Source organism: Cebus imitator, unplaced genomic scaffold, assembly GCF_001604975.1.
Source record: "Cebus imitator isolate Cc_AM_T3 unplaced genomic scaffold, Cebus_imitator-1.0 Scaffold121, whole genome shotgun sequence".
In the NCBI taxonomy this organism is placed as follows: domain Eukaryota; kingdom Metazoa; phylum Chordata; class Mammalia; order Primates; family Cebidae; genus Cebus; species Cebus imitator.
In genome coordinates this window covers 3,875,289-3,897,232 of record NW_016107436.1, presented here as the reverse complement: position 1 = coordinate 3,897,232, position 21,944 = coordinate 3,875,289, and the positions used below count along the sequence as shown (strand labels likewise).

Genomic DNA, 21,944 nt, shown 5'->3' with positions numbered 1-21,944 from the left:
AAAAAAAAAAAAAATAAAAAAAAAATAAAAAATTTTTTAAAATTAGCTGTTATGGTGGTGTGTGCCTGTAGTCCTAGCTACTAGGGAAGCTGAGATGGGAGGATTGTTCGAACTCTGGAGCTTGAAATTATTTTTCACAAACATAATTATTAAGAACCCAAAATCAACATCAAAATTATATTAGGCTGTTTTATAACAGATTTTCACTCTTTTTAGAAGTTAACCTACCATATATCATCTATACAAAACCTTCCTGGCATAAGGAAATTTCAGCTTGAACATAATAAAAGAGTGTTTTCTTTTGAGATGGAATCTCCCTCTGTCGCCGAGGCTGGAGTGCAATTGCGTAGTCTTGGCTCACTGCAACCTCTGCCTCCCGGGTTCAAGCAATTGTCCTGCCTTAGCTTCATGAGTAGCTGGGACTACAGGCGCATGTAGCATGCCTGTCTAATTTTTGTATTTTTAGTAGAGACAGGGTTTCACTATGTTGGCCAGGCTGGTCTCGAAATCTTGACATCGTGATCCACCCACCTTAGATACCCAAAGTACTGGGATTACAGGCAGAAGAGTGTTTCTTAATATACCAGAAACACCCCACCAAAACATCTTGTTATATTTTACTGCATCAACAATGTAAAAAGTGAGTGTCCAGAATACTGAGTGCTGCTGTTTACCATGCAAGCGCAACAAATGGTGCTATATACTCATATTTTAATATAATATTAAATACTCCAAATCCTTCATGATCTTGAATTCCTGTTATCCTATGTTGCGATCTTTTATATGCCCCTCCTTCAAAAACATAACCCCAAAAAATCCAAAAGCTACAAGAAGAATGCAATTCCTAACTAGATACCTGTGTGACTGTTGGGAGCAGCCATATCAGAAATAACCTCTGCACCACTCCCTAAATTCACTGAACTTTTTGGCACTGGCTCTCGGCCTGTCTTTCCCTCTAGCCTAAGTTCTGTACATCCTAGGTGATGTCTACTTTTTTGTGGGTAACACATTCAACAGCCTTTTATTTCCTTGCCTTTACTTATGAACGAATGAATGTATGTGAAGGAATCTAAAATTATTTGCTCAGTTAATCTGAACAGGTTCTGGGCACTCTTCTACCACAAGCTAAGAGCTAGTTTGTGGTTAGTGAGATTCATACAGAAAAATAACAGAAGACCCCATCTATGACTGCTCCTTATATAAGGCACTATTAGCTCTACTTACTGGTCTAGGTAGAGCCAGGTTTGCTCCGTACCAATGATAAAGTGCTCTCCACACAGGTTCTGGAACCATTTCATAATCTCTTCCATGAATCAGCTGTGGAGTTCGTTTTAAGCGTCCTCCTTCTAGTGTTAATGATGTAGCCTGAGAAAGAATAGAATGACAATGTTGACTTTCAATATTAGAAAGGTTTTTGCGTCTTAGCAATACCTAGATACAGGAAAACAAACTCATATATCACCACCCAGTTTCATGTTGCTGGAAAAACTTAGTTATGTAGTTTTGTTTTTTTTTTTTTTGAGATGGAGTTTTGCTCTGTCACCCAGGCTGGAGTGCAGTGGCATGGTCTCGGCTCACTGCAGCTTCTGCCTCCTGGGTTCCAGTGATTCTCCTGCCTCAGCCTCCCGAGTAGCTGTGATTACAGCTACGTGCCACCATGCCCAGCTAATTTTAGCATTTTTAGCAGAGACTGGGTTTCACCATGTTGGCTAGGCTGGTCCTGAACTCCTGACCTCAGGTGATTTGCCTGTCTTAGCCTCCCAAAGTGTTAGAATTACAGGCATTAGCCACTGCATCCAGCCAAAAAACCTAATTTTTAAAGATTTTTATTTTGACTTTCAAAATAAACTATGTAAAAAATGAAACTCAAAGCATGTCATTTGGAAAAAATCACTGAAGCACTTGAAATAACTTCACAGATTTCTTTCAAACAATAAAAAATACTAGTTTGGAAAAAAATTCATATATAGTGTATGTGAAACAACATTTTCAGAATAGCTGTCCTAAGTAAGAGTAACTATTTTCAAGGATCACTAAACAACTTCTATGTAAGTTCTAAATCATATTCTCATAGAAATGTACTATACAAAGAGATTTCCATCTACATAATTAAATGAACCACCAATGTTTTGCTATGTGCTAAAACCTCTTAAATAAAATTTATTCATAGCTTGCAAGAGAATAATTTTAAATTAAATGTAAAACTACTTACCTTTACTGGTTCTTGAGTTACTAATGGCTGGTTATCAATAGCCCCTGGTTTCTGAGGGTTAAGGTGCAACAAAATATTTCCATTGGCTCCCAGTAAACACTGGTTGTTATTGTCAGAAGTGTTATGTTGTCGAGCAAAGCAAACATCTGCCCCTGGTGTGGCAGAATACAGAAAGCCTATGAAGAAAAAGAGGATGAAATTTCTTATTTGTAATTAATATACACAAACAGGCTTGAGGATATGAGCTTAATGCCAATGTACTGTATTACTCTGTTGGCATGTCAGTACAGATTCAGATCCTGGTAATTCTGTAGAAGACAGGAATTATTATCCTTTTCTGGAAAATACATAGCATGGTACTAAAAATTAGAGCTTTTAAAATGATTACCATTTGGCCACCCTCCTAGAGTATGTAATAATTCATAATGAGAATTATATGTCCTCTGATTGGAAGGGAAGAGCTGGGCTAAGTAGCTGGGCTTTCACACAGTATCCTTTAATTATTTTCTTCAACCTAGAATATTCCAAATGCTCTTGGCAGATAATGGTGATATGAAGTCACTAAATTAAAGGGAATCTGAAACAAGATCTCCAACAAGAGTGCTAGGGGCTAGATCCTATTGTACCTATGAACTAAGAGTTCTTTTGAAAGCAACATATGATCTTTACAATAGGAAAATATGCACAGGAAATGATTAACCATGGCTTAGAGTTGTGAACCTCAGCGGTATTTTAAGGTATTTCAACTCTCAACTACACGCTAATCTTTGGCAAACAGTCTAGCAGTCATAGCTTTGTAACCTTTTGCCTGTGTTATGCTCAGCCTTTGGGTGTCACAGCTTATACGGTAAGCACATACCAAACAGGATCTTTAGATGGAGTTAAGAAATAATCCTGGTGTTAAAGCTGATGATAGCACTTCTTGGACTGCTAAGTGATCTTTGTAATACCAGAAAGGGAAGAAAGCAGCAGATTCTATCAAGGAGCTTTGTAAAGAAAATGCTAGCTCTGTCCTATTTGCTTACAACTTCCACAGAAAAGGAAAAGAACATGTTGGAAGAAATAATAACACAGGCCAGGTGCAGTGGCTCATGCCTGTAATCTTAGCACTTTGGGGGGCCAAGGCTGGAGGACTACTTGAAGCCAAAAGATTGCAACCAGCATGGGCAACATGAGATCTTGTCTCTACAAAACAATTAAAAAATTACTCGTGTGTGGCAGTGTACACCTGTAGTCCTAGCTACTATGTAGGCTAAGGCAGGAGGATTGTTTGAACCCAGTAACTGGAGGTTACAGTGAGCTATAATTGTGCCATTGCACTACAGCCTGGGCAACAGAGCAACACCCTGTCTCTTTAAATAAATAAATAACAGGGTAAGACTGAGAGTTCTGCTACTGTATCAGAATAATACCAATCAACTCAATTCAGCTGTGCCACAGAAATACCATAGCATCTTCCCTATAGGTGTGGAAACGTTAAGTTTTAGGTAAGTACCAACACCTAAAGGGAATTATGGAAGGCATCTGAATTCTTAGTATTTTAACAAAATAACTTCCAAATTTTGGGCTGAAATATATATAGAATCTGATGTGAGGTGCATTTAATTTAATGGAGAGAGCCCTGGAGATGACTATCTTTGAAATTTTAAATTTACTGACTAAATAATTTAATAGCAATATGGAAAGATGTGGCTTCATCAATGAAAACAGTGAAAACCGCTGGGTGTGATGGCTCGTGCCTGTAATCCCAGCACTTTACAAGGCTGAGGCCGAAGGGTCTCTTGAGCCGGGGAGTTTGAAACCAGTCTGGGTAACATGCAGAAACCCCATCTCTACAAAAACAAACAAAAAATTGGGCTGGGTGCAATGGCTCATGCCTGTAATCCCAGTACTTTGGGAGGCTGAGGTGGGCAGATCACAAGGTCAGAAGATCGAGACCATCCCGGCTAACATGGTGAAACCCCATCTCCACTAAAAATACAAAAAATTAGCCGGGCGTGGTGGCAGACACCTGTAGTCCCAGCTACTTGGGAGACTGAGGCAGGAGAATCACTTAAACCTGGGAGGCAGAGGTTGCAGTGAGCAGAAATTACGCCACTGCACTCCAGCCTGGGTGACAGAGCGAGACTCCATCTCAGAAAAAAAAAAAAAAGTTTGTATGTGGTGGCGTGTGCCTGTAGTCTCAGCTTCTTGGGAGGCTGAGGTGGGAGAACTGCTTGTGGCCGGGAGGCAGAGGCTGCAGTGAATCATGATTATGCCACTGTGCTCCAGCCTGGGTGACAGAGCGAGACCCTGTCTCAAAAGAAAATAGTAAAAATATTTTCATGTTGAGAGATTTAATGAAGTATAATATGGAAAAGAGGTTTTCTTCGTAAAACTACAAATGTATTCAAGAATTTTACATTCTTCTGACCATTTCATTCAAAACTTATTTCTGTTAATGGAAATCTGATCTCCTATTACCCCATTCGCTACAGCCTCTGTCAAATTAGACTCCCTTAAGAACTATCCATGGGGAACAAACCAATAAACCTCAGGGGAATAGGTCATATTGAGGAAGGAGACCTAAGAATTTAAGACCACCTCCCACTTGACTTCCACATTGCATTTCAATAGGAGAAGTAAAGGCTGGCAGACTGGGTGCCGCCTTAATCGCCCTCCTATAGATCACAGGCATGGTATGGAGGAATCTTTCTAGAAGGCATTGTTTTTACTTAAACAGGCTCAAATCCCCACCTAAGCCACATACCCCATGCCTACTCCATGGACCAAGACCCTTTCACATGTAATTTCTACAGTTGTAAGCCTTTATAAGGGCAGGGATTTTGTGTGTTTGGGGGCTCAGCTAACTGGGGCATCCAGACCTGCTGCAGCCCCTGGCCGTATAAATCACCACTTCCTTCTCAGTTAGGTGTTTGAGAGGTTTGCTTCTCCGCCTTTCCTGCTTTAATATTTACCGCTGCCAGCAGTTTCTGAGGCTTCAGATGCAGTAGAAATGTTGTCTGAAAACTTCTCTTCTGTAGAATTCACATAACTGAGGTTGCCTCCAATTCTATCTTCAACCTGCTCCATAGGATGTACTGCTGTTCCAAATGAATATTTTCCTCCGTTCAAAACAGATGATGGCTCAATTACCACAGGGTTGGCATCCTAAAATCAGAGAATAAGAAGCAAAGTTTAATAATCTGACAGCTATGCAGTCTTCAGAAACAAATCTCACAATTATCTATTTTTCTAATTCTCCTGTGGTTGGCCACATTTAACAACATTCTAACACATAGCTAAATTTTAATTTCTTTAAGAAGGAAAAGTATGTATATAGAAAAAATTGGTAAGGCAGACAGACCAGCATGTGAAGGATTTTGTGCCACATAAAGTAATTTAGACTTTATTTTGTTGGAAGCCTTTAATATTAAAAGTAAATAAAGTTTATTTTTTTTACCTTATTTCCCATACTATATGAATGTATATAATTTTTTTATTATTAAAGATTACATGGTCAATGTAGAAAATATAGAAAGCACAAAGAAAAAAAATCACATGTACTCAGATTCCAACATTTAACAATAACTGTGTTTTAGTTCTTGTGACTGAAGAAAAAAATTTATATGTAAAAGATGAGTGGTGTGTGTACCTAGTTAGAGTGAAGGGCAATGCTATGACTTATAGCTATGTGACCTTCTACAATAGCTAAACTTCTAAGCTTCAGTTTCTTCATGGGTAAAAGTTAGGGTAATACTAGGTAATATTAACCTTGTCAGGGACGATGAGTCTGAATGGTTAGAGAGGCAAAGAAAAATCAGGAAACTGTAAAGTCTTAGAAGCAGAAATCTCTAGCACAGAATTATTTTCCACTAAGTTTAACAGTGAAAAAAAAAAGAGAAGACAGACTTGAGGAGGAGGAGAAGGGAAGGTACCATGAGAATGTGTATCTGCCACTGTTTTCGAGAGAGAGATCTGCTACTGTATCAGAATAACAGCAATCAACTCAATTCAGCTGTGCCACAGAAATAGCACAGATAGCATCTTCCCTACAGTGTGGAAACATTAAGTTTTAGGTAAGTACCAACACCTAAAGGGAATTATGGGCGGCATCTGAATTCTTTCTCAGTATTTGAACAAAATAATCTCCAAATTTTGGGCTGAAGTATATGTAGAATCTGATGTAAGGTGCATTTAATTTAAAGAAAGTATGTTTATGGCTAGAGAGAGTCCTGGAGATGACTATCTTTGAAAATTTAACTGTGACTGACAGGGTAAAAAGACTAAAGGGATTAATGAGTGGAACAACATCCCACAGGCATCTGAGGGGACAGGTAATAGCACAGGTGGAAGAACTTAGTGCCATTCAATATAAACTCTGACTTGCTTTATTTTTTATTTTTTTGACTTGCTTTATAGTAGATAAAACTGATCAGTGAATGTGGGTCTTGAAGTCACAGCTTATAATGATGAACTGCAACATCAAATTTGAAAGAAAAACTCCATGTCATAGTATATCAACAGCAGAGCTGAGGTTTATTTTTTTAAAACAATTATAACAACCCTAATTTTAGCCAACAAAGGGAGACAGTGATCAACATTTTATTAGTTCTTTTCTCTTTTATCTGTAAACCAGGTGAATACTACCAATCTGTGGATCCTTTAGAAGTCAACTCTGAAGAATTCCAGTGCCTTTAAAACGCACTCTTAACTCTTAAGAGTGTCAAGAAGAACTAGAATAAAATATTAGTTCTTTCCACATACGAATTAACTTTAAATGGATTAAAAATTTTAAATAGCAATACAGTCTTACTGTCAAAACTAAACAATTCAGAAGTATAAATATTCATATTCTGTTACAGATCTAAATGTAAGAATATTTTCTTAATGTAAGGGGAAAGTACAATAGAAAAGTTATTCCCTATTCAATTCTCTTTCAATCCTCTCATTACTTCAAGGGTCCCAGTTTGGTGCTAATATGCTAATCTAACATTTGATAATTTGTTTTTAACAAAGAACAGTCCTAAATAGCAGTCTTCAAAAGGCGACACTATTAGCTGGAATTTAATATTATTGCCTTCTATTTCTGGCAAGTGACACTAGTTTTATTTTATTTTTATTTATTTTTTCTTTCCTTTTTTAATTTTAATTTTTATTTTTTTGAGTCTCACTCTGTCACCCAGGCTAGAGTTGCTCACTGCAACCTCCACCTCCCAGGTTCAAGTGATTCTCCTATCTCAACCTCCCAAGTCGCTGGAATTACAGGCACGTGCCACCATGCCCGGATAATTGTATTTTTAGTAGAGACAGGGTTTCACCATATCGGCCAAGCTGGTCTGGATCACCTGAGATCCGCCTCCTCGATTGGCCTCCCAAAGTGCTGGGATTACAGGTGTGAGCCACTGCGCCCAGCTTTTTTTTTTTTTTTTGGAGACAGGGTCTCGCTACCAGGTTAGTCTTGAACTCCTCGTCTCAAGCAATACTTCTGCCTGGACCCCTGCCAAATTGCTAGGATTATAAATGTAAGCAACCATGCCCAGCTGACAACAGTTTTCTACTTAAAGTAGTGATATAAAGCTTCCTTTGAAAATATGTTTAAACAGCCGGGTATGGTGGTTCACACCTGTAATCCCAGCACTTTGGGAGGCCGAGGCAGGTAGATCATGAGGTCAGGAGGTCGAGACCATCTTGGCCAACCTGGTGAAACCCCATCTCTACTGAAAATACAAAAACTAGCTGGGTATGGTGGCATGTGCCTGTAATCCCAGCTACTTGGGAGGGGAGGCACGAGAATCACTTGAACCCAGGAGGCGGAGGTTGCAGTGAGCCGAGATGGCACACCTGGCAACACAGCGAGACTCTGTCTCAAAAAAGAAAAAGAAAAGAACATATGTTTAAACAGCTAATTAATCACAACCAGTTTCAGATTTCTTTGTTCCTTGTCCATTACCACTGCTTCACTTGACTAGCCAAAAAAAATTTTTAAGTAAGAAATGGCAAAATTATTTATATAAGTTAATTATATGGCATTATATGAGAAAAATGGTGACCATAGTAAAAAAAAAAAAAAAAAGATGATTATGAACTAGGAATCTATATTACATATGAATTTTGTACTCCAGCCTGGCAACATAGCAAGATTCTGTCTAAGAAAAAAAAAAAAGGACAGTAGGGGGGATTTTGACATGCTCATGTGAGATTTGGGTCTCTTCCTAAGTCAGTGCTCACCAAGCAGAAAGCCATGTTCAGTTCGAGCACCAAGATTGTGAAGCCCAATGACGAGAAGCCAGAAGAGTTCAAGTCCAGCATCTCCCAGGCTCTTCTGGAGCTGGAGATGAACTTGGACCCCAACGCTCAGGTCAGGGGAGCTGCATATTACGGCAGCCAAGGAAATTGAAATTGGTGGTGGTCAGAAAGCTATCATAATCTCTGTTCCCATTCCTCAACTGAAATCTTTCCAGAAAATCCAAGTCTGGCTAGTATGTGAATTGGACAAAAAGTTCAGTGGGAAGCATGTTGTCTTTATCGCTTAGAGGAGAATTCTGCCTAAGCCAACTTGGAAAAGCCATAAAAAAAATAAGCAAAAGCGTCCCAGGAGCCGTACACTGACAGCTGTGCATGATACAATCCTTGAGGACTTGGTCTTCCCAAGCGAAATTGTGAGCAAGAGAATCCGTGTGAAACTGGATGGCAGGCAGCTCATAAAGGTTTATTTGGACAAAGCACAGCAGAACAACGTGAAATACAAGGTTGAAACTTTTTCTGGTGTCTATAATTTTTGTTTTTCTAAAAGTCAAAGGATCTTGTTTTGTTTTTATTAATTTAGGGGTCTGGAACTATCTGAAATTATCCTAGAATCCTGGTTTTCAGAAAATAGATTTCTAAATAGGTAAAGTTTCGCCTGTAGTGAGAAATTTCCTCACTTTCTCTGAGTCAACAATTCACAAAAGGATGAAATATTTTAATATAAGATAATTCATTTTGAGATTTTATTATTCCCAGTGAGTTGTATGAATAGTTTATGTTCTAAAATATGGGTCAAGATTCACCTTTTTCTCTATTGATAAAACCACTACTTTTTATGCCCCGTACATAGGTATGCTACAAGCATCAATGATCTTAAACAATTACGTAATTCATATTTCAGTAGTCTGAAATCCTGGTTTTGGAAAAATAGATGGCAGCATGAGGTAACGGATTAGGCACAAAGGACTCAGGATACTGAGCTCTGGAGTGCTAGATCAGGTAATAAAATAATTGTCTAATACAGCCTTGGGGAATTATAAAAACTAAAGACCTCAGAGGCTTCATTTGTAAATTCAGAGAAGAGAGGTGTTTCATTCCTTTTATTTCCCCCTCAACTACACATGTCTGAGGCAGGAAAACAAGGCTGCCCTACTAGTGGCAGTCTTGACTACAATCCTCGAGGGCTGCTCTTGGCCTCCAGCCTTGGCTGAAGAGAACATAGAACCCCCACAGCCCATGGGAGAGAGGCACGAGAGGTGCTTTAAAGTACTTTCTAGCTCTAAAGTTACATGATAACTAAATAGGAATAATCTGTATATGAATAGTAATAGCTGCTCCTTCATAGTTCTCAAAAAGGAATAAAGATACACATTACGTACTACAATGATGATAAACAGAAAAGATTTCACCATTCTTCCCCATTTAATTTTTTATAGGAGATTGCACAAAGAAGAATAAAGCTTGACACATTAAAGTGGGGAAAGATTGGTAAGATTCCATGAGCAGAGATAAAATCAAATTATTCATGCTCCAGTGAATCAGCAAATCTGTGGGTTAGCTGTGGGGTTAGCCACTTCTAAGAAAGGATGGCTCATTTTTCCTGATCCCTTGGTCTCTGATCTTTCCATTTAGTCGTGCCAGTATTTGAAACATACTGCCCTCACAATTAGTAATTCATATAAGTAAATATGTCTTTTTATGAAGAGAAAACACTAAAGCTAAGTACTATATTAGGTAGGCAAATGAAGTTCCAAGTAAGATCAAATTATCTGACATGTCAACACTAATTTTCTTTTTTTTCTTTTGTGAGATGGGAGTCTTGCTCTGTCATCTAGGCTGCAGTGCAGTGGCACGATCTTGACTCACTGCAACCTCCACCTCTCCAGGTTTAAGCAATTCTCCTGCCTCAGCCTCCCAAGTAGCTGGAACTGCAGGTGCGCACCACCACACCCGACTAATTTTTGTATTTTTAGTATAGATGGGGCTTCAGGATGTTGGCCAGGCTGCTCTGGAATTCCAGGTCTCAAGTGATCTGCCTGCCTCAGCCTCCCAAAGAGCTGGGATTATAGGTGTGAGCCACTGCACCTACCCTAATTTTTAAATTTTTTTAAACAAGGCATTTGTCAAAGCTGCCACATGGACTGGAAAGAGAAATTTGAAGTTTCTTTTCTATTTTTTTTTTTTTTTTTTTTTTTTTTTTTTTTTTTTTTTTTTTTTTTTTTTTTTTTTTTTTTGAGACAGAGTCTTGTTCTGTCACCAGGCTGGAGTGCAGTGGTATGATCTTGGCTCACCGCAACCTCTGCCTCCCAGGTTCAAGCTATTCTTGTGCCTCAGCCTCCTGAGTAGCTAGGATTACAGGCATGTACCACCACACCCGGCTAATTTTTGTATTTTTAGTAGAGACGGGGTTTCTCCATGTTGGTCAGATTGGTGTTGAACTCCCAGCCTCAAGTGATCTGCCTGCCTTGGCCTCCCCAAAGTGCTGGGATAATAGGCATGAGCCACCACACCCAGCCTGAAAGGAGAAATTTAAATCATGAATTAATTACTACTGCTGCTAATACTAAAACTACTGCTACTACTATAACTACTGCTACTACTACCACCATTATTACCTTTAATCTTATATAGAGTTTCTGTCTGCCAGGCACTGAGCTAAGTGAATTAACTCATTTAATTCTCACATCCGTAATTAAAAAGGTATTACTATTAATTTCATTGTTCATATGTAAAAACTGAGGAAGAGAAAGTAGTAGTAATTTATGCATAGTCATAAAGCAAGTGGAAGGGACAAGAGTCCAAGCTCACTACAATTACCTTATTCAAGTTTCTCATAATAATAGCTACCTATTTAGTACTTATTATGTACCAGACACTGTTTTAAAATACTTAACAAGGAGCTGGTTGTAGTGGTTCATGCCTGTAATCCTAGTGCTTTGAGAGGCCAAGGCAGTAGGACTGCTTGAGCCCAGGAGTTTGAGACCAGCCTGGCAAGCATAGTGAGACCCCATCTCTACAGAAAAATCAAAAAATTAGCCAGGTATGATAGTGTGTGCCTGTAGTCTCAGCTACTCAGGAGGTAGAAGAATCACCTGAGGCTGTAGCAAGCTATGATTATGCCACTACACTAGAACCTTGGCAACAAAGGAAGATCCTGTCTCAACAAACAAACCAACAAACAACAACAAAAACAACGAAACACTTAACATGCATCAAACTCATTTAATCCTCATAACACCATGAGGGAGATGATAATTATTACTCTAATTTTACAAATGGAAGAAACAAGGCCCAGAATGTCACTTTTTAAAAAAGGTTATTCGAGGCTGGGCATGGTAGTTCACATCTGTAATCCCAGCACTTTGGGAGGCTAAGGCAGGCAGATCATGAGGTCAGGAGATTGAGACCATCCTGGCTGTGGTGAAACCCCATCTCTACTAAAATACAAAAAATTAGCTGGGTGTGGTGGCACGTGTCTGTACTCAGGAGGCGGAGGCAGGGGAATCACTTGAACCTGGGAGATGGAGGTTGCAATGAGCTGAGATCATGCCACTGCACTCCGGCCTGGTGACAGAGCAAGACTCGTCTTAAAAAAAAAAAAAAAAAAAGCTTATTTGAATTTACTTTAAAAACATTTTTAAAAAATCTGTCAGTGTGGCTGGGCGCAGTGGCTCAAGGCTGTAATCCCAGCACTTTGGGTGGCTGAGGCAGGCGGATCACAAGGTCAAGAGATGGAGACCATCCTGGCCAACATGGTGAAATCCCATCTCTACTAAAAATACGAAAATTAGCTGGGCATAGTGGTATGCACCTGAAGTCCCAGCTACTTGGGAGGCTGAGGCAGGAGAATTGCTTGAACCCCGGTGGCAGAGGTTGCAGTGAGCCGAGATTGTGCCAGTGCACTCCTGCCTGGCACCTGGTGACAGAATGAAACTCTGTCCCCCCCCCCACCAAAAAAAAATCTGTCAGTATGTAGTTATTTGCATTTAAAAGAAAGTTACTTTTTATTTAGTAAAGAACACTTTTCTAATTAAGACATGTTCAGAGGATTGTTATTAGTCAACTTTCTCCCACCTTATTAATAAGTTGCCATAGTTCTCTTTTTAGTAAAAAACACTTTTCTAATTAATACATAGTTTTAGAAAGTACTGCTGTTACTCCATTTACATTTTTTCCCCATCTTATTGAATAAATTCCCACAGTTCTCTGCCTCCTTTCTCTTCATATAAAGCGATACTTGTCTCTTCCCTGGTTTCTTTTTTTTTTTTTTTTTTGAGACGGAGTTTCGCTCTTGTTACCCAGGCTGGAGTGCAATGGCGCGATCTCGGCTCACCGCAACCTCTGCCTCCTGGGTTCAGGCAATTCTCCTGCCTCAGCCTCCTGAGTAGCTGGGATTACAGGCACGCGCCACCATGCCCAGCTAATTTTTTGTAGTTTTAGTAGAGACGGGGTTTCACCATGTTGACCAGGATGGTCTCGATCTCTTGACCTCGTGATCCACCCGCCTCGGCCTCCCAAAGTGCTGGGATTACAGGCTTGAGCCACCGCGCCCGGCCTCTTCCCTGGTTTCTTATAACTCTCAGCTAGTCTTTATTTATTCATTTATTTTATGAAACAGGCTCTTGCTCTGTCACCCAAACTCAAGTTTAGTGGTGCGATCATGGCTCACTGCAGCCTTGACCTCTCAGGCTCAAGCAATCCTCCCACCTCAGCCTCCCAAGTAGCTGGGACTACAGACATACATTACCAAGCCTGATTAATTTTAAAGACATTTTTTTGTAGAGATGGAGTCTCACTATGTTGCCCAGGCTGGTCTTGAATTCTTAGGCTCAAGTGATCCCCCTACTTGGGCCTTTCAAAGTCCTGAGATTACAGGCATAGCCAGACTTCATTCTTAACTAGACTTGACACACGCATGCTAGAAAATAATATCAAATGCCAGAGTGGAGAAGGGAACAGGTAGATTCTCCCATGTATACCTCTCCCTTACTACCCTCCCCAAATTCCTTTAGTGCACAAAAGGGTTATGGTAGGCAACAACAAACCAGGTTCATGCTGTTTGTATGGGACACGCTGCTAAGAGTAAGACCTCTATTGTGTTCCTACAGAAAACAAAACGTAATATATACAAGACAAAACTAGGTTATTCTCTGAGTCTATACTCATTAAAACATTAACAACCACTCATTCTACGGCCAAACTACAAATTTAAAAACCAAAAAAGTATTTCAAAATAATGGCTGATGCTGTATCCCAATGTTCTCATTTTCTACCTACACTCACCATCACTATCTACCTACAAGGTCCAGGAAGTCATTTGCCTACTTTTATTCCTTCAGAGACACCAAAGTCCATGCTTCCCAATTAATATATTTTACATGTGAAAACCCATTAATAAACTCTGCAAAATGGGAAAAGGATGAGAAAGAATGATGAGACAGATAATGTAAAAAGTATCTAACTACCAATATTCTGATAATAGGCAGTGACAGAAGAAATACAGGCAAATAGGAATCAAATGATTAGAATTTTGGTTAGTGATCATTTGGCAATGACAATGAGTATATGTATCAACTGGCTTTCCAAAAAGGCAGCTGATTCTTGGCATTATTCTTTTCAGTTTTCTAGTCTGAAAAAAATTCCATTTTAATGGGAAAGATGAAATAAAGGACAATGTAAATGATGTAGTTGAGAGAACATAAGCTTGTAAAGTTGGTCCCTAGGTTTGATCCCAGACCTTCTACCCTGATCACAATATTCAGGTTATTTTTCTTTCAGCACCAGGTTCCCCACAGGTAAAATGGGTATAATATTATCCTCCTTACAAGGGTGGTGCGAGAATTAAATGAGATGTGAAGTGTGTCATATATACAGGTACCCCGTGCCCAATATTATCTTTTTCATAGGGCTGTTGCAAGGGAAGAAATTTACATGAAGTGTAATCACAAAGCCTAGCCCATAGCAAGTATTATATAAACACTCATTTCCTTTCCCTTTGAATCTTTATCTAAGTCAGAGCATTTTATTATTGGCTGGTAGTCACATGAAGTCTGATGGAGTTGAAAATCCTGTGAAAAATGTAAACAGACAGAAATCTAACTCACGTATTTGACATATTCTTTCCACTGTTGCCACCACTGCATAGAGATGATAAACCAGTTGTGTCCTGGTTGCAGACCATACCTGCTCTCTCGTTCTAACCATCCTCTGTACATACAAAAGAAATTCAATACATCAACTAAAGTTGTGTGAAACAGGTGGAAACACACATACATTATCACTAGAAGTTTTATACAAAAAACCATGAAACATTTAGATGTAATTACAAGAGACTGCCAAAATTCAATTAGTAAAACAATACTGTTTCTATTGATAAACCAATTTCAAGAGTCATAGACCAGTATCAAGAACAATTACATCAGGAAAGGATTCTAGGAAAAAATTAAAAATTTTAAAAACTAGAAAAAGAACAACTGTTGTTTCTAATTAATTAATTACTTTTTGTAGCATGTTCATGTAACCAATGATGTTCTTTAAAACAGCTTTATTGAGGAATAATTTACATAAATATAAAACTTACCTATTTTAAGTGTACAACTCAGTGATTTGGTAACTTTACAGATGTGTGCAACCAACACTACAATCAGTTTGAGAACATTCAGAACATTTCAGTTAATCCAAAAAGACCCCTGTACCATTTTTAGTCAATTCCTGTTACCACCCTCAGCAATAGGAAACCATTAATCTATGTTTTCTCTCTTACAGATTTGTCTTTTCTCAACTATTCATATAAATAAAATGATAAAACACATGGCCTTTAAAAATTTGGTCCCTTTGACTTTCCATGTTTTTGTGGTTCATCTATTATTGTGGCAGATATCAGTTGTTTGTGCTTTATTACTGAATAGTATTCCATTGTATGTGTATATTACATTTTGTTTATCCATCCAACACCTAAAGAACATTTGAAACTGGCAAGTCAATTTCCAAAGTGGCTGTACATTTAACATTCCCATCAGCAATTCTAGTGGGTGTGAAGCACTGTTACACTGTGATTAAAAAAAAATCCTATCTATCTATCTATCTATCTATCTATCTATCTATCTATCTATCTATCTAATCTATTGACAGGGTCTCTGTCTACCTACCTACCTACCTACCTACCTACCTACCTACCTACCTACCTACCTACCTACAGAATCTTGCTCTGTAGCCCAGGCTGGAGTACAGTGGTGCAATCTCAGCTCACTGCAGCCTTGACCTCCTGGACTTAAGCAATCCTCCCGCCTTAGCCTCTCAAGTATCTGGGACTACTGGTATGTGCTGCTGTGCCTGGCTAATTTTTTTTTTTTTAAATAGAGACAAGGTCTCACTATGTCACCCAGGCTGGTCCTGAACTCCCAAAGTGTTGGGATTATAGATGTAAGCCACTGTGCCCAACCAAAAACTATTTATTTTTGATATGAAAAGGGGATAACATGAAATTATTTTAAATCATACAGTTCAGTGGCATTTAGTACATCCAAAATGCTGTGCGACCACCTTTTATTAAGTTTCAAAACATTTTCATATGTGGCAATTAAAAAGTCATCCATTAGTTACCATTACCCACTTCCCCCAGACCTTAACAACTACCAGTCTGCTGTCTGGACCTACTGATTTGCCTATCCTGGATATTTTATGTAAATGGAATAATTCAACATATGACCTTTTATGTCTGGCTTCCTTCGCTTAGCATGTTTGTGAGGTCCAACCATGTTGTAGTGTGTATCAGTACTTTATTCCTTTTTATGGCTGAATAAAATTCCACGGTGTGTATATACTACATCTTGTTTAACCAATCATCCACTGATGTACAGACTGTTTCCACCTTTTGGCTATTGTGAATAGTGGTACTATGAACACTGTGTTCAAGTATTTGAGTACCCGTTTTCAATTATTTTGGTATATACCTAGAAATGGAATTGCTGGTACATGGAAATTCTTGCCAAGGAACTGCCAACTGTTTTCCACCATGGATGCACCATTTTACATTTCTACCAGCACTATATGAGAGTCCTTAATTTCCCCACTCACCAAAACCTTCCATTTAAAAATTCTAATAATCTTACTAAGAAGTAGAATTTCATTGTTTTGACTTGCAATTCTCTGGTAACTAATTATGTTGAGCATCTTTTTCATGTGCTTGATGATCACTGAATGTCTCTGGAGAAACATGTATTTGAGTCAATTTTTAGTTGTCTATTTTTAAATTGAATTGTGTTTTTTGTTGTTAAGCTGTAGGAGTTCTTTTTTTTTTTTTTTTTTTTTTTTTGAGACAGAGTCTTGCTCTGTTGCCACGCGCCAGGTTGCAGTGCAGTGGCACAAGCTCAGCTCACTGCAACTTCCACCTCCCGGGTTCAAGCAGTGCTTCTACCTCAGCCTCCCAAGTGGCTAGGACTACAGGCAAGTGCCACTATGCCCAGCTAATTTATTTTTTATTTTTTTAGTAGAGACGGGGTTTCACCATGTTGGCCAAGATGGTCTTGATCTCTTGACCTCGTGATCCACCCGCCTCAGCCTCCCAAAGTGCTGGGATTATAGGCGTGAGCCACTGTGCCTGGCCAGGAGTTCTTTATGTATTCTAGTTAGTAGACTCATCAGATGTATATTTCAAACATATTATCTCCCACTCCATAGGTTGTCTTTTCAGTTTTAAAAATAATATCCCTTGATGTATAAAAGTTTTAAGTTTTGCCAGGTGAAGCAGCTCATAGCTATAATCTCAGCACTTTGAGAGGCTGACGTAGGAGAATTGCTTGAGCCCAGGAGTTCAAGAGCAGCCTGGGCAACATGGCAAACCCCCATCTCTACAGAAAATACAAAAATTAGCTGGGTGTGGCTGGGCGCAGTGGCTTACATCTGTAATCCCAGCACTTTGGGAGGCCAAGGTGTGTGGATCACCTGAAGTCAGGAGTTCAAGACCAGCCTGACCAACACTGTGAAACCCTGTCTCTTTTTTTTTTGAGATGGAGTCTTGCTTTGTCACCCAGGCTGGAGTGCAGTGGCACAGTCTCAGCTCACTGCAACCTCTGCCTCCTGGGTTCAAGCAATTCTCCTGTCTCAGCCTCCCGAGTAGCTGGGACTACAGGCACTCGCCACCAAGGCTAATTTTTTTTTTTTTAAGTAGAGACAGGGTTTCACGAGGTCTGCCTGCCTTGGCCTCCCAAAGTGCTGAGATTACAGGTAGGAGCCACCATGCCTGGCTGTGAAACCCTGTCTCTAAAAAAATACAAAAATGAGTCAGGTGTGGTGGTGGGTGCCTGTAATCCCAGCTACTCAGGAGGCTGAGGCAGAAGAATTGCTTGAACCTGGGAGGCGGAGGTTGCAGTGAGCCGAGATCATGCCATTGCACTCCAGCTTGGGAAACAACAGTGAAACTCCATCTCAAAAAATTTAAAAAATAAAAATCAGCTGGGTGTGGTGGTGCACATCTGTGGTCCCAGCTATTCAGGAAGCTGAGGTGGGAGGATCATCTGAGCCCAGGAGTTTGAGGTTGCAGTGAGCTGTGATGGTGCCACTGCACTCCAGCCTGTGTGACAGAGTGAGATTGTCTCAAAAAACAAAAACAAAACAACAAAAAACTTTCATATTTTTATGAAATGCAATATTTTTTCTTTGGTTGCTCATGCTTTTGGTGTTACAACTAACATTCCATTGCAAAATTCAAATAATCTTTGAGGGAATAGTTTTGTTAGATATAGTGTTATTGGTTACAGTTTCCCCCCACTTTCAGCTCTTTAAAAAAATTATCCAACTCAATTCTGGGTTCCATGCTTTCTGATGATAAACATGCTATTAATTTTATTGATGATCCATTGTATGGGGCAAGTAGCTTCTCTTTTGCTTTCAAGATTCTCTCTTTGTTCTTGGCTTTGTAAAATACAGTTTCATTATAACGCTTCTCAGTGTGGATAACTTTATCTTTCTTGAAGTCCAGTGAGCCTTCTGAACGTGTAGTTCATGTCTTATGAAATTTAGAAAGTTTTTGACAATTATTTCTTCAAATATTCTGCCCCTTTCTTTCTCTGCTTTCCTAAGATTCTTATGTTAACAGACATGATGTTCTATTCATTTTTCCTCATTCTGTTTTCTTTCTGCATCTCAGTCAGCAATTTCAACTAACTTTTTTTTTTTTTTTAAACACATCTTATTTTATTCAGATAGCAGTCTGATCACACATGGTCCAACAACACTCAGATAATAAATCAAATACAACCAGATGTTAAAGATTGGTCTTCAAACATCACAGCCAATGGTGCCATGCTTGCCTATGATCTCTCCGACATAAAACCACATCAACACCTCAGTGGCGACCAAACTATTCAGCATAGCTTCCTTAACTGTGAGTTGTTTGAAGCTACCAGTCTAAGCACTATTGACGATTTCTTTCAGGCTCTGAATAGCTCTAGGGATCTCAGCAGGTGTGGGAGGAATCAGCTCAACCTTGGTGTAGCACCAAAATGTGGCTAACTTCGAATAAGTCACAGCAGCATTCACCAGCGCCGGGGTCTTCTCCACAAGGTTATGGATAAATTGGGCCATGGTTCTGGGATGGAAAGTCTGTCGCCCTGAACGGCTGGCTGAATGTCCTCAACTGACTTTCATTTAAGTTCCCTGATTCATTCTTCTGCCTACTCAAATCTGATGGAAAACCCCTCTAATAGATTTTTCATTTCAGTTATTGTACTTTTCAGCTCCAAAATCTGTGTTTGGTTCCTTTTCATACTTTCTCTTTATTAGTACATTCTATTTGTGCCTACATCATTTTCCTGGTTTCCTTTATAATTTATTCATTTATTTTGAGATGGAGTCTCGCTCTGTCATCCAGGCTGGGGTGCAGTGGCACAATCTCAGATCGCTGCAACCTCCCCCTGTCGGGTTCAAGGGATTCTCCTGCCTCAGCCTTCCGAGTAGCTGGGATTATAGGTGCCTGCCATTGTGCCCGGCTAAGTTTTATATTATTTTTTAGTAGAGAAGGGGTTTCACCATGTTGACCAGGCTGGTCTCCAGCGATCTGCCTGCCTTGGCCTCCCAAAGTGTTGGGATTACTGCACCTGGCGTGAGCCACTGCACCTGGCTAATTCTCCTGGTTTCCTTTAGTTTGTTGTCCATCACTTCCATTAGCTCTTTGAAAATATTTAAGATAACTGATTTTAAATGTTTGTCTACTAAGTCCAATGTCTGTGCTTCCTCAAAGAGAGTTTCTATTAATTTCCTCTGCGAAGGGACCACACTTTGTTTCTGCAACTTTTTTGTTGAAAACAACATTGTAAGCATTACTGGTAACTTTAGAAATCATATTTCCCTCCACTTTAGGGTTTGCTTTTGTTGACAGCTGTTGTTGTTTGGTCACTTTTCTAAAATATTTTTATAAAGTCTATCTTCATTTCACTTGTGTTTGGAAGAGCCAGTATTTTGACAGCTATTTCCTAGAATGGCAGAAGCGGGGAGAGGGAGAGAGGGAGGGAGAGAGAGGAAGAGAAAAAGAGAGAAAAAAGGAGGGAAGGAGAGAGAAAAAGTGAAAGAGAAAAAGAGAAAGAGAGAAAGACAAAAAACACTTCTGTCTTTGCAGAATGGCTCTGTGCTAGGGCATTCCTACAGTGGTTTACACTATGCCTTAACCTTCACTACCTATATACCCTTAGTCTAGAAGTCAGCCAGAGGTGAACATTTAGAGGTCTTATAAGGTCTCTTCTGAGTGTGCATCTTGTTGTTGGCATGTGCAATGCTTTCTAAATTACCTAGTGTGCAGTGTGCTTTTGAGTACCCTAATTTCCCAAGGAAACTCTCAAGTTCCCCCTACCCCCAAGACTTTCAGCATTCTATTATATGCCTCAACTATAATCTTTTACCCCAGGTGACTGCAGGTGACTGGCTCATTTGCCTTACAGAACTTTTGAGGAATGCCCCTGCTTTTCCATCCTGGGTAAATTCTGAGTTAAGTATAACATAGCTTAGCATCTTGCAGTAGCTTTTCTGGTAGCCCCAGACTATTTGGACAAACACAACTTTTTTTTTTTTTCTTTTTGCTTTATTTTGTTTTGCTTTTGAAATGGAGTCTTGCTCTGTTGCCCAGGCTGAAGTGCAGTGGCGCAACCTCAGCTCACTACAACCTCCACCTCTTGGGTTCAAGTGATTCTCCTGCCTCAGCCTCCTGAGTAGCTGGGACTACAGGCATGCGCCACCACAGCTGGCTAATTTTTTGTATTTTTAGGAGAGACGGGGTTTTATCATGTTGGCCAGGCTGGTCTCGAACTTTTGACCTCAACTGATCCACCCATCTTGGCCTCTCAAAGTGTTGGGATTACAGGCGTGAGCCTCTGTGCCCAGCCTGACAAACACAACTCTTTATAAATAAGGTGTGTTGTGCTCTCTCTGAAACCGGGGACCAGGTGGGCGGCCATCTTCAAGGCTGCCACTAAACCAGGCAAGGACAAATATATATACAGGCTTTTAAATAATTTTTTACAGTTGGCTTTTTTTTTTTTAAATCAACATTTGCTTAGTTGCTATAAATCTTTGACTCTTCAGAGTTCTGATAAAGTTGAAATTGACAGTTTGTTCTTTATGTTTCAATGTTTCTGTGGAGAGACAGGGTCTTAGAGCTACTCACTGCACAATTTTCACTGAGTCACTCCTCTCATTGTGCTTTTAATTTGCCTTCTCTGGGGAAGCAGAATATTTCGTCATGTACTTACATTAGCGATTCATATATGTACAGTAAGAGTCCATTCAACTCTTTTGCACATTTTAAATTAGATTTTCTTGATGTCTTACTGTGTTCTAACAGTCCTTTATATATTCTGGACACAAGTTCTTTATCAGATATATAATTTGCAAATATTTTCTCTAGGGCTGTGAGGCTGTGGCTTTTATTTTCTCAATGCTCCCTCTTGAATCTCAAAAGTCTTTAATATTTTCTAAGTCTTATGCTTTTTTCCCCATTTATAAATTGTGCTTTTGTTGTTATATCTATGCAATCTTCTAACCCCAAATCAAAAAGATGTTCTACAAACTCTTGACCTCAGATGACCCACTTGCCTCGTCCTCCCAAAGTGCTGGATTACAGGCATGCACCACTGCACATGGCCTACAGAATCCATTCTGAGTACATTTTCAAGCATAGTGTGAGGCAGGGGGTTCTAAAATAATCTGTTTGCATATGGATATCCAATTTCTCCTGTACCTTGTTTTGTTTTTCAAAGAGAGAGGGTCTTGCTATGTTGTCCAGGCTGGTATGCAGTGGCTATTCACAGGTGCGATCACTGCATACTCACACTAAAGCCATGAACTCCTGGCTTAAGTGATCCTCCTGTCTCAGCCTACTGAGCAGCTGAACTACTGGCCATCTACACCACTGTGCTCAGCTCCTCCTTTTTTTTTAAAAAAAAGTCAGTCCTTTCTCTACTGAATTTTCTTAACTTTTTTTTTTTTTTTTTTTTTGAGATGAAGTCTTAACTCT

General features: G+C 39.5%; 1 protein-coding gene, 1 non-coding gene and 2 pseudogenes across 2 annotated transcripts in view; 1 reads left to right on the top strand and 3 right to left on the bottom strand.

Annotated features, from left to right (window-relative positions):
* The window catches only part of USP32 (ubiquitin specific peptidase 32), a 213,830-nt gene that overhangs the window by 42,709 nt on the left and 149,177 nt on the right, over positions 1 to 21,944 (bottom strand). Inside the window, exons 12-15 of the mRNA XM_017539840.2 lie at positions 14,545 to 14,647; positions 5,170 to 5,362; positions 2,213 to 2,388; positions 1,225 to 1,365 (exon numbers count right to left, since the gene is read on the bottom strand). Coding sequence (XP_017395329.2) covers positions 1,225 to 1,365; positions 2,213 to 2,388; positions 5,170 to 5,362; positions 14,545 to 14,647 — 613 coding nt within the window. The remainder of the gene's footprint in view (positions 1 to 1,224; positions 1,366 to 2,212; positions 2,389 to 5,169; positions 5,363 to 14,544; positions 14,648 to 21,944) is intronic.
* LOC108312090 lies at positions 7,988 to 9,351 on the top strand (annotated as a pseudogene).
* Positions 9,560 to 9,690, bottom strand: LOC119472878. Its single transcript, XR_005202058.1, has one exon.
* On the bottom strand, positions 18,548 to 19,379 carry LOC108312093 (annotated as a pseudogene).